The 26,695-nt window shown below is 41.4% G+C and overlaps 2 protein-coding genes across 2 annotated transcripts in view; one reads left to right on the top strand and one right to left on the bottom strand.

The window, feature by feature from the left end:
* The window catches only part of NENF (neudesin neurotrophic factor), a gene marked incomplete at its 5' end in the record, with an annotated part of 340,944 nt that overhangs the window by 115,503 nt on the left and 198,746 nt on the right, over positions 1 to 26,695 (top strand). The window lies entirely within an intron of this gene.
* On the bottom strand, positions 606 to 18,664 carry BATF3 (basic leucine zipper ATF-like transcription factor 3). Its single transcript, XM_081943752.1, has 3 exons — positions 18,449 to 18,664; positions 11,594 to 11,695; positions 606 to 2,542 (listed from the first exon to the last, which is right to left on the bottom strand). Exons 1-3 carry the CDS (start codon positions 18,515 to 18,517, stop codon positions 2,357 to 2,359), a joined length of 357 nt encoding a protein of 118 aa, XP_081799878.1. The 5' UTR covers positions 18,518 to 18,664; the 3' UTR covers positions 606 to 2,356.

Below are 26,695 nucleotides of genomic sequence, written 5' to 3'. Positions count from 1 at the left end.
AACAAGCATAATAATTGCATTATTAGTTTTCCCGATATAAACATTGTGCAGAAGTCCTGCATCATGGGTTCAGAAGTATATCAAAAGCAAAAATTATCAAGGATGATAAGACAAGGGCATGAATGATGAAGAATATTCAGGACCCTACAGTGATTCTCAAGGAGAAAAAACAGTGCAGGTACTCAAACAATCCAGAAAATTAAATGAAAATACAATTTAAAGTGGTTTTAATATTGTTATTGTAGTACCTTAAAAAACCACTTTAAACTTTTAAAAAACCGCTTTAAAAACAATCTATTCCATGAATAGCAAGAAAAAGGAGAACTTTTATGTATGCAGGGAAGATATGTATGATATTAAGTAAAAAAAGAAAGATTATTTGGAATGGCATTGCCAAGAAAAAAATTCAAGTCAAAGGCAATAAAGGCACAAGAACAAAGATTAAATGAGAAGAATTTTCAGCTACAACCTTATTTCCTAAAAAGCCTGTTATGTCTCCAGAAAGAAATTAGAATGTGGACTGTGGCTGTTAAATCAAGCAGTTAGGTTTGGGTAAATGGGAGCTATACACCCAAACTTCCTCTGGATACCCAAGCCATGGGTATCCATGGGAGAAGCAGGTAGGGAGAATGGAATTGAAATTCTCTCCTTGTCAGTTATTTTTGTATTTGGCTCTTTTATTTCATTCATTCATTCATTCATTCATTCATTCATTCATTCATTCAATCAATCAATCAATCAATCAATCAATCAATGAATGAATCTAACTGCTAATCTCACATTTGTGATTCTGAGTTGGTCCTAGGATTAAATTCAAGCAAATAACACAACCATTAAATAAATAAAAAAAATCAGTAAAAACACATTAGACCTCTTTTCTCCCCCACTAAGATCTTCAAATGTAACTACTTGGAGGGATGCGGGTTTGTGTACTTCTTCGGGAAGTGTTGCTTCAACTTAATAACTGTGCTATTCTTTTCGTGAACCTGTTGTCCTTTCATATATTCTGTGGCACATCTTGCATACCAGCTATTCCCTGACAATGGGATTGGGAGAAAATAAGGGGAAGGAGAGAGGCCATTTCATGTGGTCCAATGTGTTTAGAATACCAGAGTTACATAGAAAACATTAGAACATATAACAAGCAACCTTTTAACAGTGGAATAAACTGCCATGGAAAGTGACCAATTCTTCTTTATGAGGAGTTTTCAAAGCAAACTCAGGATGCTAAATTAAAACCTCCCGTGCCACATCATTTTCACTTCCCAATTGTCAGAAACAGTTTCAAACCAACTTCAGTTGTTCTCACACTGCTGACCTTGAGAAGTCAGAAAACAGCAAAGATGATCACCCGTTCAAAAATCTGCCCTCTGGTGCTGTGGGTCCTGCCACTAAACACCATCGGTCAATTCCACTCCACAGAAAAGAGAAATGAAAACAACCGCTAGTAACTACCATTCATGTCCTTACTTTATGTTGTGTAAATTTGTTTGGTCATGTGTAAAGAATCTTGCCAGAACTGCTGCAAAATTGCCCAGCCACCATTAGAGAAGAAGACAAAGGAATGTGAGAAGGAGTTTCTTCCCAGAAGAATTTTGGGCTGCCATGGGCTTCATAGAGTTACAGAATTTAAAAGGGTCTTCAAAGAAAATACTAGCTTTGTTGCAATTTCAACTCCATTGTGGGGCAGCTGGAAATATATATAAGTTGATAATCACTGCAGAGACTCACACATTGAAGCATGAAGATATGCTTTCCAAACCTCATATGCCGCACAATATGTTCACACCTTAAAACAATCCTAAAGTTATATTAAAAAATACAGTAATCAGGTTTTCACAAAACTTGAGGTGTTTGTCACCAAAGGAAATGGAAGAGAGAAAAACAGGTGGAATCAGAGTGATGGGAAGCAAAAGCAGTCCTTGCCTTTGATTATAGATTGTCATATCTATGATCCTTTTGGTTTCAAGCCATCTTCCCCATTTCCTATGATGGCCACCAAATTCTCTATTATTATAAGGACCATACATTATGGTTAAGCCTGAACTGAAGTTAAAATATTTCATAGTCTAGCAATTCCAGCACACAAGATTTCCTATTCCGTGGTGAGTATGGAATGCATAGTAGAAACACTGTGAAGACATCCTGCTTAGCTGAAAATTGCTCCCATAAGGTTACATTTCGTGACTTTTTAACATCAGCATTGATTCTTGATGGTTGGAGGACTCCAAGGTAACACTAGATGTAGCATATGCTGCTCTAAGAATGTGTGTAGTCATGCAACATGATGGCCAAAATGACGATAGTGGAGGGTCTTGAAATCTTCTCATTCATTCAGGTTGCTCAGGAGGGAGCTTTATCTTGGCAAGGGACCAAGAAGGGCTTCATGTCTGGGAATCAACCCAAAGTTTAAGGCACAGTGTATCAAGGGACAGATTTTCTCATGGTTCCTCAGCACTTCACTCAGATGTTTCACTTCATCTGTCAGCTTTCCAATCTCCCTTTTTAGAGACGTATTCTCTTGTTCAAGGCATTCGTATTCCTGAAATAATTGATAAAAATAAGCAGATCAAGCATGCAAGCAAGAATCCATGATTATTTATTGTTTTTGTTGAACTATTCTTCATGAAGTGCTTACATTCTCAAAAGGAAGTTTAAAAATAACCAAAAAGACAATTAAAATGAAGAATTATCTGAAATACATATTTAATTTGAAACGTACATAACTCCTAACTTATTTTCTTCCCAATCTGGTTTACACAAGCCGTTTTTAGTGTATCTTAATTTTACCTACCTAAGGTATAGTTTATTTATATTGTGCTATTTAAAATATTTCTATAGGAAATTACCATTAAACTAATACCTAAGTGGCAGTGTGGAGCAAAATCAAATAGAGTAAATCATACATTGGATATTTTTTTCCCAAGCCAACCATTACTTTTAACATAACTTGTATAATAAATATTATAAAATCACCAGAAATTATCTCAGAAGATCTCAGCCATGACAAATCTGTTCTCAGAAGTGGAACCATGTGCTTGGACAATCCAAAGGGGAGGAGCCTAGCTGGGAAACTCCTTTATTGGTCAGTATCTAGAGGAGGAGCTACCATAAAGGAAATCTCCCTTCATTATCTTTAACATCCAATGAAAGGAATAAAAGGAATGTTCTTTTCAACTGCACTAATATCTTATTATATTATCAGTTTAAACAAGGGGTATAAATATGAGATTTCTGATTTCATATTCCTTGCTGTAAAAATTGCAATTGTACTTTTTGATTCAACAATGGTAAAAATCACAAAGTATATGGAGAACAATTTTACAGATAATTAAACTAACTTGCTTTTACTTACATTTGAACATAAATTAAAATAAATCAGCTTGAATTCTGCTTTTGCTTTATTCTCTATATTTGAAGTGGGGCTCTTGGCTATTACCTGGATTTCCCTGGGTTTTGTGCTGTTCCATGAGCCTCATGTGAGTTGACTGAGCCAGTTCAAACTACAAAACTTGGGGATGCAAATACTGAATGGCTATTTGACATTCTCAGTCCAAAACATTCGTGAATTCTGTCATGAAGACTCTAAGAAGCGTGTTAATACATCATTCCAAAAGAAATGCAGCACAAAACAAAACAAAAGAAGGACAGAGATTTTTTTTTCTTTTAAAAAGAAAGCATGCCTTAATTTACATGTAGAGATACATTGTTAAATGAGAAGTAATTTAAGGAGACAGGGGAAAGATTATGACCCATCATCCTCAGAGAAAGGACTATTTGTGTGAAAATCATCTCTTGGCCATCAAATGTAGATTTACTTCAGTGCTTGGCTGATGAGGGCATAGGTATAGACCAAAAAAGTAGAAGGTAAATCCACTGGTTGAACACTGAACATTGGAAGTTTTGGATAAGCAAGGATTCCCAATTCTTTAAGAATAGCAGAACTAAATGTATCTCTCATAAATTATTCTGATGGAATGAAACAAATGTGAAGATGAAACAAACTCAGAATGGGTATATATATATGTTTTCAAGATGACAGCTCTTAGTGTGGTCCAACATCTCTTGCTGTTATTCTACCTTGTACTAACTTATTTTCCTGATAAGCAAAAAAGACTCATGAACTGGAAGGAAAAGACAGAATTCCAAACCATAGATATGGATTCATGCACCTCGCTAAACCATTATCTCCTTAGGACTTACAGCAAGAAAGTGAAACTTGCCAAGGCAAGGATATCTTTGAGAGACCCTTCAGAAGTAGGTAGGGCTGAATTTTTAAAAAAATGGTCAGAGCTGAACTTTAAAAATTCCAGACATGCACATGTGAGCATGAACATACAAATGCATATTTTTCAGGACCAAGGGGCTAACTGGGGAAGTAGGACAGCAGAGGCAGAAAGTAAGGAGACAGAAATGTATCTTTGAGCTTTTGGAATGGTGGCAGGGGGTCTATAAGAAAGCCAATGAGACATTATAGGCCATGCCTAGGAATTTGGTCATCCCAGTTGTAAACCTACAGTTTTCTGAGTAATCCATAGGCGGCTGAATTTGCTCACTCTCCTCATCCATAAAGTGTGGAGTACAAATCCCAATGAAAGGATCTGCATGCCAGGATAAACCAAAGTGACTCTCATTTGAAAACCCTGAAAAAGGACCCCAGGATCCAATCACCAAAGGACCCTCGGAGCTTCTTGAATGAGCTCAGTTCTCTTGCATGGGAAGGAAGGGTCTTTGACATCAGACCTCTAGCAAATAAAGAGAAGTTACTTTTAGAAACATCAAATTTCCCCGTGCCTGTGTGATGTCAATTTCAACTAAAGCATGAATGAGAAGTCATCTTTTGAGTTCCAGTAAAAGAAAGGAAAGCAAGTGGGACTCAGTAAAGAATTGCTTTATAAGGCAAATGTACATCAAGTGGCTAGTTTCCCCCTTGATTTGAATGTGGCTGAAACAGAAATGCACCAATGTCCTCAACAAAAAAGAAATACAAAACAAAAGCTATAGCTGCTCAGCCACCATGACCAATATATTCATTAACTGACTTACTGCACACATGAAGTCCCAAGAATGGATGAATAATGTGCTTTCTTCCATGGAAAGGACATGTGGGACTCTGGTCCCTCACCCTTATTCATCATTTCACTCAGGTATATTCATAATTGCTCATATGAAAGCTTTGAAGCATTGATAACAATCTCAATCTTGGCCGACACCCAAGATGTTATGTGCTATTCTACACTTAAACTCCATTCTCTAGAAGCCAGCTTATAAGCATCAGTTGTTCAATTGGAAAGGAGAACAACATGAAAAAATGTTGCAATGATTAAACATGCAAAAAAGAGTGGGGGGAGGACTTGGTGTTTTTTTAAAATCACAATACTATTACAAATTGCTTCCCCTGCCCAGTTGTATGACTATCAGTTAAAACAAGACTGTTTGGAAGATGTTTCTGAGCATAATAAAATATTAGAATAAGATTCTAATATCCTGATTCTGTTTGCATAGTTTAGGCTACTATCCAGGAGTGGGATTGAAAACTTTCAGCAACCAGTTCACTGCCCGGTTGCTGAGTGGGCATGGCCTAGTCGGCTTCCTGCACCCTGGCGGGGGGGGGGGGGGAGGCCAGAAACGGACCTGTTTCCGGAATTCTGGTAAGCCCATTTTTCACCATCCCCAGGCTCTGGAGGCTTTCTTTGAGCTTCCAGGAGGGCAAAAACAGTCTCCCCAAGGTTCCAGAGGCCCCCGGAGGCTGAAAACGAGTCCGTTTCCAAACTTCCGGAACTTCTGGGAGGGCCCATTTTTTGCCCTCCCAAAGCCTCCACGTGGGCCTTGCACTTACCTGGCATCCAAAACAGGCTGTGTGGAGACTCCTGGGAGGGGCAGGGTGGGCAGGGTCAGCCAGTCCTTACAACTACCAGTTCGGCAAACCAGATTAAAATTAACATCCGATTCACCCAAACCAGTCTGAACTGACTGAATCCCACCCCTGCTGCTATTCTAAAAATGCCAACCTGGTCTGGAGTAAAACACTAAACTGTATGAAGAAGAGGATAAAAAGGCACCCACACATGGACATTCCATATCCATAAGCTCTGAGCTGACAAATGACTTCAGCATGCTGATGGTAAGATAGGGGCTCATCCACACAACCTCCTTGCCCTGAATGCCACAATGGCTTGCTAACCTTTTGCTGAGGAAAGTGTGTATTAGATCATATGGTTTTGAAGAAAAATATGAGCAACAGGAGACAGGGTGGGAGTTTATAAAACCGTAAACCAGGGAGAGGAAGAGTAAAAAAAAAAGAAGGTAAATGTTTCCTTTGTCCAATCATGGCTAACTCCGTTGGGTGGTGATTGTTAGATTGAGTAATGATAGGCACACACAGGCTTAACGATAACAACAGCTCTTTATTAAGTACAACAAGTGAGAACAATCCAGCGAAGGTTGAGTCTGACAGCAGCCCTTTTATCAGACCCTTCGATCAATAGGATTAAACCTTTGTTCCCGCCGGAACAGAGGACCTTGGTAGAAACCACTGTAATTAGAACAACTATCTAACACCCCTCCCCTCTTGTTACATAGTCACGCAGGTAGGTGGGCTTTTGGGTAGCTCTGCCTGACCTGTGCAGTTCAGTAGGAGGGGTTTCCTTGGACAAGTCGGATGGACCTGTTTGCTCCACAGCTCCACTTGGTGAAAGCTCCTGGAAACTTTCACAGGCCGTGGCTGGAGCTTCTAGAGCTGGTTCGCTCGGAGCTCGCTGCAGGCCTGCAACATAACCAGATAAGTTTGCCGGTATCCTCGGCCTTGAGCTGGCCATGGAAGGAGTGAGTGTTTGCTCCATTTGGGTATGGCTTTGGCTAACTCATGTAGGAGTTACCTCTGGTTGTCTAACAGTGGAGTTGAAGAGGCGGCCACAGAGTTGGTCAATATGGCTTCTCCAATTTCTACCGTCCTCGAGCTCTAGGAGGTAGGAGCGAGGGCTGGTGATGTCTATCACTGTGGCAGGAATCCAGAGTTCCCCCGGCGTACTTGTGGGTGTACACTGATCCCCTATGCTAAATGTCTGAATCTTGCTTGTGAAGTCTGGGGGTGATAAGGCAGAATAATTGGGGTGTAGCCGGTCTAAGTTGGACCTTAGCCGGCGACCCATGAGAAGCTTGGAGGGGCTTCTCCCTGCAGTGGCACTGGGTGTGATGTGCTGAATTAGCAAATAGTGGTCAACCCGTGTTTGCCAATCTCCCGGGCCCATCCTAGAGAGGGCCTCTTTTGCAGATATTACCATTCTCTCTGCCTGACTATTGAAGGCCGGATGGAATGTCGCAACCAGGGCATGCCTGATTCCCTGAGCTGCTAGGAAGGTCTCAAATTGCATGGCCATGAATTGGGGCCCGTTGTCAGAGACCAAGATGTCGGGCAGGCCGTGCATGGAGAAAAGTCTCCGTAGTACCTTGATGACTGCTTCTGCCATAGTGGAGGTCATCAGGACTACCTCTAACCATTTCAAGTAGGCGTCCACAACTATGAGAAATGTCTGGCCGTGAATTGGGCCAGCAAAGTCAATGTGCACCCTAGACCATGGTGCTTGAGGTCGCTCCCACTCCTTAGCGGGTGCCTCTGGGGGAGCTGGTCTGGACTCCTGGCACAGTGTGCAGGTAGCCACCCATTCTTCGATCTCCCTGTCCATGTTCGGCCACCACACGTAACTCCTAGCCAAAGACTTCATCCTGACAATTCCAAGATGCCCTACGTGTAAAGCCTCTAATACTGCAATGCACAGTTTGGGTGGAACAACAACCCGATCCCCCCACAGTAAAAAGCCATTTACAACCAATAACTCATCACGTTTGGCAAAATACATTTTGAAATCATCCCCAACAGGCCCCTTGGGCCATCCCCTCCACACCCAGTTCAAAATTTGTTTGATGGTGGAGTCCTTTACAGAGCGAGGGGCAACGTCACTGGACGGGTCAGGCCCAGTCTCAAGGCAGTCAATGAGGAGGACTGGCATCTCGAGGGTAGGGTCAGCGAGAAGTTCAGGTAGTGGGCAGCGGCTTAGAGCATCAGCGTGCCCCAAAGTGGAGCCTGGTTGATGGATGGGATGGTAGGAGTAGGCAGCTAGGAAGACGGTCCATGTGGTCATGCGGGGTGATAATGACACTGCGGTAGGTCGGTCCCCAGCCAGTAAGACCAACAACAGCTTGTGGTCCATAACCAGTTCGAAGTCCCGGCCATATAGATACTCATGGAACCTCTTTATTCCGGCCACTGCAGCCAAAGCCTCACAGTCCAGCTGGCTGTAGTTCCACTCTGCGGCAGACAAGGTCCTGAAGTAAAATGCAATAGGGGCTTCAGTTCCATTGGGCATGCGGTGGCTGAGGATGGCGTCGACGCCGAACGGGGAAGCGTCACAGGTCAGCACCAACAGCAGGGCCTAGGTGTATTGTACCAGAAAGGAGTCCGCTGACAGGAGTTGTTTTACCGCAGCAAATGCGGCAGCCTTGGCTCTGCCCCAAGACCACTTTGTGTTCTAAGCCAGGAGACGGTATAAGGGCTCAGCAATGGTGGCTTTCTGTTTAAGAAAGACGCTGTAGAAATTAAAGAGCCCGAGGGACGCCTGCAGCTCCTTTTGATTGCAAGGTGTGGGGGCATCCTGTATTGCTTTAATTTTTTGTGTGGTCGGGTGAATTCCAGAGCCATCAATTAGGTACCCTAAGAATTCAACCTTTGGCTCATTAATTTGGCATTTCTCTTTTTTGGGATGGAGGCCTTTGTCTCTAATTCGAGCCAAAACTGTTTGTACACGTTTTAAAAGTTGCGCCTCATTTATAGCCGAAACCAAGATGTCGTCGAAATAGGGGACAACTCCTGGAACCCCCTGCAAAAGCTGTTCCATGACGCTTTGGAACAGTCCAGGGGCGATACTAACGTCGAATTGCAGGCAGCGACATTTGAATGCACCCGTGTGTCACAATGGTTTGGGCCTCCGCTGTACCACCATCTACAAGCAATTGTTGGTATGCCTGTGCCATGTCCAATTTCGTGAAAAATTTTCCGGGGCCTAATGAATGAAAGAGGTGCTGTACAATGGGTACAGGGTAGGGGCTTTGTTGTAGCGCTTTATTTATTGTGCCCTTGTAGTCCGTGCAGATGCGGACAGACTTGTCAGATTTGATAGCTGTCACTATAGGGATCTCTCAGAGTGCATGATCGACCAGCTCTAGGATTCCCTGGCCTACGAGCTTGTCAATTTCCCTGTCAATTTTGGGGTGGAGAGCAAAAGGTACTCTCCTGGGTTTTAGCCTGATTGGGGCTATGTTGGGGTACAAACTAAAGGAAATTGGAGTCCCCACATACTTACCCAAGACAGTGCCGAAGACGTCCTCAAACTCCTTAAAGATGGCTTCAGCACCGTCGCCTTTCAAAGCGTTGATACTGGTCACCTCTACGCCCAGGGCTTGGAACCAATCTAGCCCTAGGAGGCTCTGCAGGTTGCCTCTGACCACTGGCACTGGGAGTTTCCCGTTGAACTGCTTGAACTTCACCTGGAAGGTGACTTGGCCCATGATGGGGACCCGGTTTCCCTGGTAATCACGTAGGTAGATGTCAGGGGTGCGAACATGCTGCTTCTTTAGGCTAGGGATAGCCTGCTTTAGGGTAGACCACAGCATGATGGTCACTGATGACCGGGTGTCGATCGCCATCTCACATGGAGAGTCCTCGATGAGGACTGTGACTTTCAGCTTTTTTGGCCGCCTGGTGTGGACTTGGCTGATTGACATATGGTAGGTGACTCTATTGTCGCCCTCTGAACGCCATGGTGGTTTTTGCCAGGACCCTTGGTTGGGCCTCTTTTGGCAGTTTGGTATGCTTCTAGGCTGCCAGGTAGTGACAGGGAATTCGCTCCAGCACACCTTGGCGATGTGCCCCTTTCACTCGCAGCATTGGCAGGTTGCATCATGGAAACAGCAAAACGATCTGGCATAGTCTCCTCTGCAGCTAGCGCAAGAATTTGTGCGCTGGCTGGGGGTTAGATTTAGTGAGTAACCTCCTCTGTAGATTAATGTCCTGCACACTGCAAATTATGCGGTCCAGAATCAGCTGATCCAGCTCCAGAATTTGCAGTATACTGCGGACTTGTGAAGAGAGAAATAACTTGATCCTGATTCAGAGTATGATAAAACTCCCTGTCACTTTCCAAAATTTACAGTGCAGGTAAATCCAGACAAATCTGTACTTTTTCATTAAACTATTGTATTTTTCGGAGTATAAGACACATCCGAGTATAAGACGCACCAAGGTTTGGAAGAGGCAAATTTTTTAAAAAAGTTTTTGCATTCTGCAAACCTCCCCAAAACTGCCCCTTTTTCGTGAAAACAAGCCTGTCCCCCCCCCAATGGCATGGATTGTCTTTAGGGGGCTTGCAGAGTGCTCCTGCGGGGGGGGGGGGCAAAAATGAGCAAAAAAAGCCCTGTTTTTCACAAAAATGGGCCCATTTTTTGTAAAAAAAAAAAAAAAGAGAGGCATGGATAGCCTTTAGGAAGCTTATAGAGTGCTCCGGGGGGCTGGGGAGGGCAGAAATGAGCAAAAAACTGCCTGATCTTTGCTTAATTTGCTCTAAATCTTTGCTCAATTTTGCTCTAAAAGCTTCCTAGAGGCTATCCATGCCCTGCACAACCATTTTTGCAAAGGGGGCGGGGTTTTGGAAGGACAAAAATGCTGTATTCAGTGTATAAGACGCACCCAGATTTTCAGCCTCTTTTTTGAGGGAAAAAGGTGCGTCTTATACTCCAAAAAATATGGTATATCCTGTGAAATTCAGGGCCTCGAGCGTTTGTGACAGTCAATAGCTTAGCAACATCAAAAAAGGAGGAACAACATCTAAAAATGGATACTCTGTGATTAGAAGCAGCGTACTGCCAATCATAGCATGTTATATGCAACTTGTAAGAGATGGTGATTTCCTTTGTGATCTTTGCCTAAGCATCTGTCTAGTTCAGCCTTTCCCAGACTTGGGTAACCAGGTGTTGGTGTAGGCCCTAAGACTCGATCCATCTAGAGCATGGGTATCAAACTGGTGGCCTGGGGGCCAGATGCGTCATGCACAGACCATGTCCACCCCAGCTCTACAAAGGGGGGGGGGGTGAAATGTTGCAAAACGTTACGTGACGGCAATGTGATATGGTAAGTTTGACACCCCTGGTCTGGAAAATGCTCACTTGGAAAGGCTGCCTTTAAAGCTAAAACGTTGTCACACAAACTTAGATCACTGCTCTGTTTTTAACTGAGGATGGCGTTCCCTGCATCTGACAAAATGGGGTTTGGTCCATAAAAACTGATTAAACCAAGAGGATCTGCATGAAGGTTAAAAAAAAATCTAGACACCAACTAAAGTCCCATCATTTTTATGTGTGTTGCATATGTGACACACATAAAAGAGGTGGAGCTTTGAAACACACATACTTCTCCTCCCACTGTGGATGCTTCTAATTAAGGAACTAACACTCTGTTAATTCTTAAGGTGACCCAGGACTCATTTTGCATTTGATAATGATACTAATTGTTAATCCTAAAGAAGGACGGTGCATCAGTCACCTCATGGAGTTTATCTGCTTTCTGAGTTTGTTTCTTTCGGCTTCTCTGAGCAGCGACTCTGTTCTTCTCTCTCCGTCTTACTTGTCTTTCATCATCATGGCTCTAGTCAATAAAATCAGAATATGCTTGTTTAGTTAATGACTTCCTTCTCCCCCCACAAAAAAAACAACAACACTCAGCATCCAGAAAATAAAGGAAGCTATACTTGAACAAACACACCACTGACAATCTTGTGAGCCCTGAAGACATATTCCAAGAGTGACTGATATTGATATTTCCCTTATATTGCGTAGAAAAGTAATTTACAGATAGTTTGTTGATATATTGATGTAAAGACTGGTTACAAGAACTCTTGTGGCTGTATCTGGTTCAGATAGTATTTTGAGTGAAAGATAGCTAGCTCTCTTCTCCCGCACAATAAGTTTGCAAGAGTTCCTAGGAAGAGGATGTGAGTGAGCCGGAGTTTGCTTTCTTTTTCCTGGGAAATTTGAACTGTTGTTTTAAAAAATGCAACAGAAGGAAGGAAACCAGATCATCAAGGTTTTGGAATATGTTAATCACACCTGGATCCTATCTTTCCTCCAAGAAAAATAGAAAATATGCAAAGTCTTTTACTTTATCGTTTTGTGAGGTCCGGTAAGGCTGGGTCGAGTTAGTAGTGCTGCAATAACATAGCAGGCATAATTAATTCAAAGACCCATGGCTTGCATTTGCCTAGTGTTACGTTTATTAATGTTATGCAGCTTAAAATGCTGTGTGAAGTGAATCTTTTTGTTTAGAAACAGGCTAGTTGAATTCAGATTAAGAATGTCGTGTGAATGAAGCCAATGCCAGTCTAATCTGTGATTACAAATGGTCAGTAAATTAAGCAGTTGCTAAACAAGAACTACCTATAACAAAATAGTTCCATTATGCTTTTTTGATTGTTCTAGGAGCCCTTATGTAGAAGCATTTGAAAGTTGAGTCCAGTACAACTAGAAAATATAAAATTACTTTTGAGTAAAAAGACACTGTCTACAAACATAACTCTCCAGCTCACTTGTTAATTAATTGGATTTACTTGCAGAAGAAGTGCATGTCCCAGCACTGTGCAATACCTTTTGCTGATCAAAATTTATTTCGTTAGAAATAGCCATTGATACGATATTTAGGAACAAGTTCCATGTGTAAAGTCCTTGTAGACATATCTTAAGAGGTTTCTCCCTCCCTCCCCCCTCTCTCTCACACACACACTTTTGAATCACAGGAAATCATGTTCAGCAGCTTTGTTGGTTAGAACACATCAGGATCAAATTTAAGTTAGTGCTGTGCAAATCATTTGGTGCATAAAAGAGCCAAGTTTGAGTGGAGCATGCCTAGATGAAACACATGTATTTGGTCCTGATGTAGGACTGAAATACACAAGTGCAACAGAGAAGCATTTGGAGAGAAAACAGGAAAAAGAAACCAAGGACATATCCCTGCTCTTCCCAATTTCTTCTTTGCCTACCTCCTTCGCTCCCACTGTTGATAGGCTCCAAGCACAGCAGATCCAATTGCCCACCTGCCCCATTTCTCTTAAATAACAGTAAAGAAAGAAAAGTAAAGGGGAGATCAATAGACAGAGTAGTGATGCCAAAACTGGTAGAATTGAAACCTTTGGGCCTTTTAAATGGGAGAGACAGAAGTATGCTGGTTAGGAAGGAAAGTTAGAAAAGGTTGGGAAGGTTAGAAAGGCATTTTACTATCCAGTTTCTAACGCATGATCTCAGGAGCTTTTGGGGCAACAAATATTAGGGGAAACTGGGTCATAAAAAGTTTGTCATAATTAAATCTAAAATCATGAATCAAAACATAAAATGTTTAGATCATATTTGGGGTAGCAGGTCAGACAAACTGCCATATGTATCGTAATGGGGTTTCTGCTCTACTAAGATGGTAAATGTTTTGCATATCCAAAGGGAAATCCCCATAAGATATGCTGAACATTCCCAATTTAACATATGATTTTGCCCTCTTCATATATTCTTTTATCTCTCCTTGTTTCTCTGTTTCTTTAAAAAAGCTTTTTTTAGTGTGAAAAAAGTAGAGCCATAAAGTGATGTCTAGGACATTTCAGTAACACAAGATCTGTTCAAGAGACCACAACACCAGTTAAAAGAATCATTTTAATGTACTCTTGATGGTAATAAAAGTTTTATATTTGTGAGATGGATGGATGGATGGAAAGATAAGCAAATTCTATATAGTATAGTGCTATTTAAAATATAGTGAACAACATGCAATTCTGGTTTCAGAAGCAGGCATGTGTGTTTACAATGTAGTTTGATAAAATTGAAGTTCGACTTAGCTATTCCTAATGGCTACATTCGATACACCAATATTCTTGTTTTATTTTATACTTTTGCTTTGAAGTCTGAGAAACTCTCATAATTCACGTGTTGCCAGTATATAGGTCTAATTTTAGTCCAACAAAATATCTTGCCTACATCATATCTGTGTCCTGTAATAGCAATGCCACCATTTTTATCTATATTTAAACTGCTTGTGGAATCTAATTCAAAATATCCTGGATTTGAGGAACTGACTTGACAAGCATAGGCAGGCATATTTTGATTTAAATCTAGAAGTAGTGTATGAGATAATATCCGCCTCAAATGCACTAAGACATCTCAAGTACCAACAAGCCTCCTTGTTTTACATTTAGGCAGGAAAAATCAAAGGTGCAAGTACAGATTAGGTGAGACCCAGCTCAAAAACAGTAACTGTGAGAGGGACCTTGGAGTCCTAGTGGATGATCACTTGATTATGAGCCAGCAGTGTGCAGCCGCCGCCAAAAAAGCTAATACAATCCTGGGTTGTATAAACAGAGGCGTAGAATCAAGATCATGTGAAGTACTAGTACCGCTTTATAAAACCCTAGTCAGACCACACCTGGAATACTGCAACCAATTTTAATCACCATACTACGCAAAAGATGTTGAAGCTTTGGAAAAAGTTGAGAGAAGAGCAACTAAGATGATAAAGGCCTGGAGACTAGAACCTACGAAGAATGGCTGCAGGTTTTGGGTCTGGTCAGTCTAAAGAAAAGAAGTTATTAGGGGTGACATGATAACAGTATTGCAGTATTTGAGGGGATGCCAGAAAGAAGAGAGTGTCAAATTATTCTCTAAAGCACCAGAGGGCAGGACAAGAAACAATGGTTGGAAACTAATCAAAGAAGCAGCAACCTGGAATTAAGGAGAAACTTCCTAACAGTGAGGACAATTAACCAGTGGAATAGCTTGCCTCCAGAAATTGTGGGCACTCCAAGAAGACTCTAGGCAGTCACTTATCTAAAATGGTATAGTTTCTTCTGCTTGAACAGGGGGCTGAACTAGAAGACCTCTAAGGTCCCTTCCAGCTCATTTCATTCCATTCTTTTCTATTCTACATGTGTGTGATCTCCAGTGCCATGATGCCACTGGAGAGGCTAATAACTGCTTCCTCACCAGGGTGCTCAGAAATGCCCCCCAAAGCAAGAAGACATTACAAATAATGCTGGAGATATCACATGCAAGAACCATTGCCTTCTCAAACATGATAAGGGCAAATAATTGCCAGGAAATAAATCTTGTAATCTACCAAATATTTGATAGATTCAATTGCTTAAAAACAAAGAGTTTTCAAATTTTCCAAGAGAGCAATGGTTAAGGTAGGAGGAAATAAAATTCTTCTATGTAAGTTGGCATTCTTACTCTTACCTTAAGTATCTTAAATGGCCCAACACTCATCCTATACTCTGCAATGCTGTGCAGTCTCCCTGTCTCCTGATATTTAGTATTGGCAGGGAGGCCCTCACCAAAATCCTCCTTTTTTATATCAAACAAGTGCAAGAGAGACAGAGAGTTTGGCTGGAAGTGGGAGACGATGAGTTCTAATCCTGGCTAAGTATACAAGGTACACAAATCAGCAGTGACTTTGGACCAGTCCCTGTTCTTCTTTTTAAGGAGGAGGCAATGGCAAACCACTTCTAATTTAAAGAAAAAAATTAATTGGCCAAGGAAACTGATGACTCAAAAGCACACCCAAAAGTTCAAAAGTAACAAAATGCATTTAAAGAATATTTGCAGCGCCATAAAGAATGAGAGAGAAAAGGATGAGAAATTCCTTTTGCATAAGAAAACTCTTGAGAAATTGAATTTCAGCCTGGATTCAGCTACATGTTACAGTCAGAGGGGTTTCCATGTCCCCTGGCCTGCAGGCACTTCCCAAATCATGAAGACTAGTAGTGAACTTAGCAATGTTACATCCTGTATTATCCTGACCCAATTCAGAGTGGACTGTGGCAATATAGAGAGTAGATAAATAATTAAACAAATCGTCAGTGTACTGCCCAAGTTAATGAAGTGTCCTGGAAAGTCTTTCTGTGATAATATAATCCTGCAGGAAGAGGGTGAGAAAGGCGAAAGTGCAAAGCCACCACTTGACTTCATAGACAAATTGCTCTGGGACACCACACAACTGCTGTAAGCAGCTTTGCAGTGGTAAATTCAGTGGTGGGTTCCTACTGGTTCGGACCTGTTCAGCCGAACCAGTAATGGCTTGGTGGCTGGGTCGTTGGAACCGGCAGCGACCCTGGTCTGCCACGCCCCCGAACCGGTTCTCTGGGCATCGGCACCGCCATCTTGTTTTTTGGTTCTGCGCATGCACAGAACAATTTTTATTGGACTGTGCATGTGCCCGCAGCGCACATCAAGCGCATGCGCATGAAGCACCCACGAGCAAACCAGCAGTAGTGGCTGGCAGAATCCACCCCTGGGTAAATTTAATCAGTTATGCTTACATCTAACACTTCAATCTATAGTGTACAGCTTACCTATCTTACAGCTTATCTACCTTTCATGAGCTCAATATGCCACGTTTAGCTTTTTGTTAGCTTTAAAATCAATTTAAGTAGATAAGCAATCAAAATAGCTCAAAAAGATTATGATCATTTAAACTTATGGAAGAGTAAGAGCCTCTTGAAGGAAAAGGAAGATGGATCTCTGGTCTTGCTAGATCAGTGGTTCTCAACCTTCCCAATGCTGTGACCCTTTAATACAGTTCCTCATGTTGTGGTGACCCCCAACCATAAAATTGGTGTCTCGGTTCCTAAGATCATCGAAAATATGTGTTTTCTGATGGTCTTAGGTGACCCCTGTGAAAGGGTCGTTCGACCCCAAAGGGGTCCCGACCCACAGGTTGAGAACCACTGTGCTAGATCCTTTATTTCATCTTTGATTTCCTTCTATTAATCTCTCCCACTTCAACTTGGTCACTACATGCAAGAACAAAGAACATCAATTTGTTATTGACACTGTAGTAAGTATAATTTTTTTTGGCTCAGGCGACACCCCCTCCCACCCTATTTTTTCCTTCAGTATAAACATTTAGTCTTGTGGTTTAAGTATATTCAATATAGTTAATAAGCTTATTAATAACTTGCTACAAATTAGTATATGTGCTTGGTTACTAAGTATTATAACTTTTCTGGCTCAGGGGACACCCCCCCCCCTATTTTTTCCTTCAGTATAAAGATTTAGTCTTGTGGTTTCAGTATATTCAATATAGTTAATAAGATTAATAACTCCCTTCTTCCAATTGGCTTCTGAAAGACCCATTACTGAACTCTGCAGATCCCTGCTAGTTAGTAGAAATCATTTTTTTCTCAACTTTCAATTGGGAATGATGGGCACTTGAATCGGTACAGTTAGTACTGAATTAATTGGACACAGGCTAATAATAGCAGCAAGTATGTTCTTCACTGTTCAAAGGGGCCCTGGCTTTTGGGGATGCCACTTGCTGGATGACAGAACTGGGGAACTGAAGATTAAGTATGTCAAAACTCTGCTGGGTCAGACAAAGCAGTCTCTAGTCTGGAAGCCACCGAGGCAGGCCTACCAAAGAACAGGAGACTAGGATCTGGGCATGTAGATTTGGTTCCCCTACTGTAACATGTAGGTGGAGGTCAGCCTGGACACTCACCACTCATAATCCTGCAGACAAATGTATGTATATGTGTTACTGTGAAAGACAGAAATTGGTGAATGTCGACTTTCACCGGTGAATGTCAACCGTGAATGTCAACACATACCAAATACGTAGGGTTAGGGTTAGGGTTAGGGTTAGGTATTTAGTGTAAGTCATAAATAAGGGTATTTAGCAAATATTTCGGACATACACCAAGCGACTATGTGAATGTTGACATTCACCGGTGAATGTCAACATTCTACAGATTTCTGTCTTTCACTGTAACATATGCAACAAGATCAGTAGCTGCTAAGGAAATATTAATTGTTCAAAAACACCTTCCCTTCCAGTTGCACAACTTTAAAGTCATTTCAAGCAGTGGGAAGTTCCATCCTTTTCTCCCTTCTTCTGCCTAGAAGTTCCTACCTCCTCCGTTTCTCAAAACAAGGCAGATTCTGATAATAAGAAGGGGAAAGGAAGCGAAGGGAAGAGGACATGCGGGGCATGCGGCGCGATCCATCATTTTACGCACTCCTTTTATCTCCTCCTGTGGTTTTGGTCTCTCCTGCTACCCGAAACGTTATTTAAAAAGCGTCTTTTCCCCCGAGGGAATCTACCACCCCAAGTCCTTTCGAGGTGCCATCGCTCCCCTTCCATCCCCGCCGTTGCCCGCGTGCGAGCGAGCGAGGTCCGGCGCGTCCAAACCGCAGCGGTGAAAGAATTCCTGCCCAGCGAACGCCGAAAAGGAGCCGCGATTGGAAGAGCGCGATCCCAGGCGATTTTTGAATCGCGGAGGGAAGTTTCTGGGAGGCGCGCCTGTCAGTCCAACTTTTCTATTCCCTCCCTCCTCCCCCCCCCCACCCCCCCCTCCGGGCTTCGGTTTACCTGCTGGGTCCCCTCGGACGAGGAACTTCGTTCCAAAATGCTTCCCGCGCCGGGGATCCCCTGAGACATCCTGGCCGAAGAGAAAGAGGAGCTTGGACGGCCGGTCAGGAGGCTAAAGGGCGGCTAAGGTCCCGGAGGAAACAGCGTAGCCACAGCAAGCGCCGGGGACGCGCGTGGGGACGGGACTCGCTGCGCCCGTCGTTGCCTAAGCGGAAAGCCCAAAGAGGGGCATCCCGGACGCGCGTGCAGCCCTCGGCGCTTCCCGCGACACCTGCCTGCCTGCCGCCGCTGCGCCGCGCCTGCTTCCCCAGCTGCTCTTCTCTAGTGAGCGCTGGGCGGCCGGGAAACCCAGGAGCCGCCGCTTTCGCCCTGCCCGGCGCCGCAGATCTGCTCAGCCCAAGTTCGTGGAAATCACGTGGCGGCCCTTGAAACTTCAGGAGGGAACTGGCGGCGAGACCGGGAGGCGGCCTTTGGCGGAGCCAGCCCGATGGGGAACTGAGAAGAGAGGGGCTTTTCCCTTCTTCCGCCCCGCTCGCGGGCTGTGGGGTTTTGGGATGGCTCTAGAGCCGGAATCCGCTCGGCTGATGATCGGGCAACTCCAACGCTTCCAATTGAACGTGGGGGCGGCTTGTTCTCTCGCCCGTCCGCTTTCCCCGTTTAAAAGGGCCGCGCTTGTAGGGCGGGGGCGGGAGATCTGATAAAGAGAGCTGTGCTTGCGGAGAACAGGAGGCGGAAACCCGGAGCAAATCCTGAAACGGTTTTTATAGGAAATCGCCTCTAGCGTTTCCACTGTCAAATAAAGCGGGGAACAGTTGTTATATTTCAGCTTGGTAGGGACAGAATGGCTGTGCCGCGCTGCCTGAAACTCACCTTTTCACCAAAAGTACCACTCAAGGCATTGTAGACCCGCATAAAATAAACTGCATTATGAAACATGTATGTCAGCTAATAATTTATCTTAAAACCTTCATTGATCCACTTTTATTGTGAGCTACCTTTATTTCTGTAGAAGGTTAAGCTGTAAATTAACCACCTAAAACATAAAATGAATGATTATTGCTTATCTAATTAGACTACCACCTTTCTTTCAGAAGCTCAAGATGAAGTCCCTGTCACTCTCTTGCCTTTTCCTCTCTGTGCTCTCTACAGGATAAAGTTGAGTTGAGAGAGGGTGTCTACTCAGCTGCGGAAACCTCGAGCTTTGATCTCTGGGATTTAGTCCATCATTAACCAATACACTGATTTGCATTTTATTAGATGCACAAGCTTGCAGGTGAAATGTCTGATGGACAAAACATGCTTTGAAAGGCATGAAATGTGAAAAGGTGTCATAAAGAAAAAAAATACAAAAAATCCACACATCTTTGAGTTGTTGCTCAACTACCCCTGGAACCTTCAAATGTTTAAGAGTTCTTAGGCGGATTCTGAACCAAGCTTAAGAGTTGTTGGATATCCTAAGTACATTCAAATTCTACATAGAAAATTGCCTTGTGCAGTAAGGCTGTTAGACTTCTGTAATTTATACTAGCATGCAACAACTCAGCTGAATTTCCAACGGGTTTCTAACAACCCTACTTTAAAGGTATCAGAGACAAACTCAGCAAGTATTTGCATGCCATGTGCATATACTGTGAAAAATGTAGGTCACGTTGAGCTCAATTCCAGATTTCATGGGCTATATAGTTTTCTTGGCAGAAATATGGAAGTGGTTTGTTACTGCCTCCCTCAAAGAGGTTTTGACTTTCTAATCCCACCCTACCGACTCAACTCGTACGCTTGGTTCTATTCTAGGCTTTGTTCTTCCCAGACCGAGAAAAAAGGACCACTTCCACATTTAGTTAGAATAACTGAATTTTAAAACATCACAACCATGTTTTGTAAAACACAAAAGACTTTTGCACTAATCAATAACGTTAAATTAGGTAAAGGTAAAGGTTCCCCTCGCATATATGTGCTAGTCATTCCTGACTCTAGGGGGTGGTGCTCATCTCCGTTTCACAGCCAAAGAGCCAGCGCTGTCCGAAGATGTCTCCGTGGTCATGTAGCCAGCATGATTAAATGCTGAAGGCGCACGGAACGCTGTTACCTTCCCACCAAAGGTGGTTCCTATTTTTCTACTTGCATTTTTACATGCTTTTGAACTGCTAGGTTGGCAGAAGCTGGGACAAGTAATGGGAGCTCACTCCGTTATGCGGAGCTCGGGATTTGAACCGCCAAACTGCTGATCTTTCTGATCGACAAGCTCAGCGTCTTAGCCACCGAGCCACCACATCCCTACAATCTTAAATTAGAAAAGCATAAATATAAAAGACAACTTTTTTAAAAAACTAAGCTGCAATGGATTTTGAGAGCAGAAAGGACTATTCTCCTTTCTCTCTTACATAATAGAGATTTAGGTTCTATTCATCATAGACTAGCACTGAAATAGACTTTTATAGGACACTTGATAATTATCACTCCATGTTCTTAGTAATCAAGTACCTTGGAGAGAACCTGCATTTCTCAAGATCCAACATCATGGACAAATAAAATTTTATTTGTGAATATTGTCAAGAAGCCATTAAAGACTAAATTCAGTTAATAAGATACTGAAGTTTAGTTAGTAATGGAAACCAAATTCTATACTCTGTTCTATTCACCACTAAACTTCAGTATTTTTTGTTGTTGTTGAAGCTCTGTGTACCATAACTAGGAAGACTACATGCATATAGGGATTAAGCAATCAGTTTTATTATGTATCCATCTGAAAACCTGAGCTATATTAAGAAAACAACCAGACGCCTTCTGATGCAATGCCAGTTTACAGTCAAGTTAAAAATATAAAGTTGAATGTTGTGACATTTCAAGTGAAGAGATTTTTTAAGCCTTAAAAAAAGGCCTGACTTCTTCTAAGTCAGCCAAATAGTGCCACAAGTAAGAAACAGAATTTTCTTGTATAAGTCATTTAAAAGTGTACTGATTTATCTTTCCTGAGTTTCCAAGATATCCTCATTACCTATCTGCAGTTGGAATTTATAGTGTTCTCCCAACCAGGCAACATTACTCATCTCAAAATCATACACACACACACACACACTTCCTTGTTCAAATTGCACTGCCTTGCTTCCTCTTGCTTTCTTCTCCCAGCTTTGAAATTCCTTGTTATACTCTACAAAACTTAATATATACTCCCATACTCCTGCTGTTATAAAAACAGCACGAATATGGGAGTATATTGTACATCCATTGATGTACAATTACTCTTTTACATTCTTCTGATTTTTACAATCAAACTGCAATGCTTCAGAGTAAAGTCATCTGAAAGGATTGACATTAAAAAAACCCAACAACATAGCTATAAAAAGAAGGTCTTCTGAAATACAATACAGTATGTAACCTCATTCTAAGATAATTCAGTGACAATTATGTGCAAGTGTGTTTAGCACAGCAGAATGATTGATACGAAGAGAACTTGATTTTAGAACTCAAAACTTTTACTTTTAAGGTAGGCTAGCTATTGTAACACATAACCATAAAGAACATTTAGCTTTAAACAGCTAAATTATTTTTATTCAAAGGAAACAGCATGTTTATTGCTTTACAAATGGAAAAATGCCTTTCAAAATTGTAAGCTAATAGAAGATTCAGATTTTAACATTAAATTTAATGCACCCATAGTGGGAAGTCCATCAGTTAAGAAATAATTGTAGTCACAGTTTCATTTTCAAATAATCTGAATATTTAGGAGAATTAACTAATTCTGTTAATGGTAGTTTTATTATTGTCTCCTAACTTCAGGAAAATTAGCAAAAAATGGAACAGCATTTAAAGCAGCAACAGGTTCTGAATGATACAATCACAAAATACAAAAATCATCTTCATTTTTATGTACATAGTAACAAAACTAAACCATTTTAGAAATAGAGATGGGCCCAGAAGAATGGAGATGGAGATAGATCCCTCTGTTAAAATGCAGAAATTAGCAGATGATATAACAGTCATTGGTCTCAGTCAGAACAATCTGGAGCTGAACATGCTTAAAACTGTAGAGATGAGAGTGATTTTAGGAGGAGCCATCCTACTCTACCATCTCTTGCTATATTAGACCACATAATATCAACAGTAGAGTCCTGCAAGTTTCTGGGTTCTATAATCTTATAGGATTTGAAATGGACACCTAATACTAGAACAGTGACGTGCGGTGAGGTTTATGACTGGTGAGGCACTGACACAGTGCTGAGTTTCAAATATTTTTAGACTTGTGGACTTCAACTCCCAGAATTCCACAACCAGGCATGCTCAGTTCCAATTTAAAGTGATAGCATTTGTTTTTCTCCTTTGCTCCTTCTTTCTTTTTCTTTTTCTTTTTCTTCTCCTTCCCCCCTCTCTCCCTTCCTCCCCCTCCCTCAAACACACACACACACACACACACACACACAGAAGTTGGATTGGATTATCTCTCCTACCCCTTCCCTCTCTCACTCACTCTCAAACAAACCCCCACACACACAAAAGTTGGATTGGATATCTTTTCCAGTGGCTTGAAAGCAGCTCCTCTGCCATCCCCCCCCATTCCCCTGCTGCCTTTCCCAAACACCTCCACCATTGCAAATGCAGCCTGCTGTCTGGGTGGGAAATGCCTGGAACACAATAAAGCCCACCCACCACCTCCTGCTGGCAGGCTGGGGTGAGAGGAGAGGCAGAGAAGCCGGAGGGGAGCCGAGCCGAGCCTCCCAAAAGAAAGAGGCTGGGGGGAAGTGTGTGTACGTCCCATGGCTCTTTGCCTGGCTTCCTGCCTCCTCCTGTGGTCTCCTCAGTGCTCACTTGTGCTCTCCCTCCCCAAGTGTAGTTTGATTGCAGGTGGAGCCACGTTGCCTTTTCAAACTTGTAATCAGTGAAGCTGGGCTAGATTTTTATATAGTTTTATCCAGCTGTGTGTGTGAGAGAGAGAAATGAATGGGGGCCTGGGGAGGAAGTCACTACATTTGGGGAGGGAGAGCACCAGTGAGGTTAAGCAGAGTCATCCACGGTGAGGCAGCTACTAGCTCAGCTTTTTCCTTTTACTTTTTTTTTTCATGATGAGAATGGTGAGACTGTGCCTCACTTGCCTCACCTGACTGCACGTCACTGTACTAGAACCATCATTAACAAGACCCAGCAAAGAATGTTTTTGCTGTGCCAACACAGAAACTTCAGACTGCCCAAAGAGCTGCTGATACAGTTCTACAGAGGAATAATTAAATCAGTCATTTATACTTTTATAACTGTATGGTTTTGGTACAGCAAGCAGAGAACTGCATAGTTAGGACTGCACATCCAAAGGTGCTTTTTTCAAGAGGCAACTGGACTTTCTGGTTTTTCTTTGAAGACGTTTTACTTCTCATCTAAGAAGCCTCTTTAATTCTGATTGGATGATGGGGAATGGAAGGATTTATACTCCTTGCAGACAGTTGGTCATTTGCATTCTTTTAGTGAGTGTTAAGGTTACCTGGAGGTTTATCTTAACTTTTTAATAACTTAAGGTTATTAACTTCTACCATCAAAATGACAATATAGGGCATTGCACACCAGAACTACAAGATACAAGCTTTTTTCCTAAATGCCATCACTCTGCTTAAGAACTAGTTCCACAACACTGTCAATAATTTACTAAGACTATATTACTATTATTCTTATCTTCCTTCCTAGTATCTATCTCTCCCCACTTATGACTATAACCATGTTGCTTGTATCTTTCAATTTATAGTTTTTATTTGTTTCCTAGTACTTGATAGCTTATTATCTTGACAATCACTATGTGTTGTATCTTTTTATTCTTAATGAATGTATTTTATTCTCCTTATGTACACTGAGAGCATATGCACCAAAGACAAATTCCTTGTGTGTCCAATCACACTTGGCCAATAAAGAATTCTCTTCTATTCCATTCCATGTCATCTGGTTCACCTGAGTGGTGCAAATGGATGTGGATCTTTATTGGAACTGTTGAAAGGATTGTGTTGTAGACTGGGGATAAATGTCATATCCCTCCCCATCTGTTGAGAGAGGGCTGTTCAATTTTGACATAGATGGCCTCTTTGACCCCTCTTTCAAACCAGATGTCTTCTCTGTCCAAAATGTGGAGTTTGCTTTCTTCAAAAGAGTGGTCTTTGTCTTTTAAATGCAGATGGACTGCTGAAACTAGTCCTGATGGGTTTGTTTTCCTATGTTGTGCCATATGTTTATGAAATCATTGGAAGCATTGAAGCGAAACATCTTCAAAGAAATCCAGAAAATCCAGTTACTTCTTCAAAAAAGCATCTTTGGGGCAACTATGGATGCACCGAGAATCTCATAGATATTTAAGACTGCAAAAAAAAAACCTATTACAACCAGTTTGCCTTCCATTATGACCTGTATACTGCACAGGTCAGAAAAAGGGCTGAGAAAATATGTAGACCCCTCACATCCTTCCCTTGAGATGCTGCTACAGAGCACTGCATGCCAAAACAACTAGACAGTTTTTTTTTCTTTGTGCCATCAGTCTATTGAACACCTAATTCCCACAGTATTGCCTTATGTCTATTTAACCATATAGTTTGGCTGTATTGCTTTTATCCTTTTCAACATTACCTTCTTATTGGTATCATAATTATGATTATTACTTTAATATTATGATGATTATTACTTTGTTGTTTTGCATGTACACTGAGAGCTTATGCACTGGAGATTAATTCTTCGTGTTTATCACACTCAGCCAATAAAGCTATTCTATTCTACTCTATTCCTATTGATGTTTTTAATGGTTGAAATATTTTACAGTTCATTCTGCAATTGCGAAATAACTAGTTTGGTAGATTTCCCTTCTTTTGTCCTTTGATCAGTAGATCCTTCTAACAAACCTGTTAGTTTCCTGTTCAAAATTAATGGAAGATCCTCGTTTTTGAGAAACCTAAATTCATTAGTGCCAGGGTAGCTAAGCCACTGTTTGAATCCTGGAATCCTGTTTGAATACTATACTGTATTTTTATTAAATAATTTTGGGAAATATATTCATTAAATTTGATTACGTAACTCAGTTCTCTTATGATAACTTAGTTATACTTGAATTCTGAACTTTAAGCTGTTTTAAAAATAATAAATCATCAGTTTTAAAACTAAAAGCAATATATTTCTTACATGTATTTTTGCCATTTTCTTTCCTTCAGGATGTTTTTCTTCAAGAAATAATGAATTCCTGAGGTTATTTTTTTCATTTTTTTATCAACTTAGTGTTACTTTTACCCTTTTTAATGTTTATTTTATTTTATCCGAAACATTAAAATACAACCTCCAAAAAAGAAAAAAAGTAATACAAATTCAAAACAAATCTAGGTAAGTCTACAAAAAAATGTGCATTTAAAGAAAAAAAAAAGCCCAGACATATGTAAATTGTTCCATGAATACTGATAAATATATTTGAAAGATTATACCTCCTCCCCCCTTACGAAGAAGCCACACAATTTATAAATTTCTACAACAGTTTACCCCCCCCCCCCTTTAGCCTGACATCTATTTACTATGTGGAAACATAGTTAAGAGGTAAAACAAACAGCTAAACGTCAAAACCCTCTTAAAAGTCTAGCAGAAAGTCCACGATGGCTTATGATCTACCATAAATCACCACAATCATCTCTGGTCTGCCAGGATCAAATACCCTTGATTGATTCTTAATATTTTTCCTTAAGTTATTAATCTTTCCTAACTGTTGGATTTTATTCCCCAACTTGACGTCTTTGTTGTGTATATCTCCACAACATTTGCTGTTCAAAGAGTCTCCTGTGACTTGTAATTCAGCATCCCTTAACATTTGTTTTCCGATTGAATATAATAAATCCATTCTCCAATCTCCATCAATCTTCTTGAGAAGAATTGAGTTCATCTCTGGACAATTCTATCCACTTTGTCTTTAAAATCCATACCTCTAACCAACTTGCATTTTCTGAATCAGCTTCATCCTTCAGGTCTGCTGGCAGAAAATTACACTCAAATCCATCAGGTTGCAACCGCTGTTACTTGCATTTGGTTATCTTCTTCCAGATGGTTGAAAATCACTGTTATTTTATCAAGCTTTTTATCCAAATATTCAAATTGGGCTTGTAAATTGAAAAGTATTCTCCCCCCCCCTGCAACTTTTCCCCAAAGCTTTGTCTTGATATATTGTATGCCTTTTGATTATATTTTGCTATAGTCCAGGATACTTCAGTAGTTAAACTTTTGCAGCTGAACTTTTACAGCCGATTATAAAAA

This window comes from Natrix helvetica (assembly GCF_964273705.1).
Source record: "Natrix helvetica genome assembly, chromosome: 2".
NCBI classification, from domain to species: domain Eukaryota; kingdom Metazoa; phylum Chordata; class Lepidosauria; order Squamata; family Natricidae; genus Natrix; species Natrix helvetica.
The sequence above is the reverse complement of the archived record's forward strand: the minus strand, read 5'-3'. Positions and strand labels throughout refer to the sequence as shown.

Excerpts from the sequence above, each read along its gene's own strand:
- BATF3 (XM_081943752.1), bottom strand. The coding sequence starts at position 18,517 with ATGTCTCAGGGGATCCCCGGCGCGGGAAGCATTTTGGAACGAAGTTCC. Across the intron at positions 11,696-18,448 it reads CGTCCGAGGGGACCCAGCAG|AGCCATGATGATGAAAGACA; the intron begins GTAAACCGAAGC and ends TTTATTGACTAG. Across the intron at positions 2,543-11,593 it reads AAGCAGATAAACTCCATGAG|GAATACGAATGCCTTGAACA; the intron begins GTGACTGATGCA and ends CAATTATTTCAG.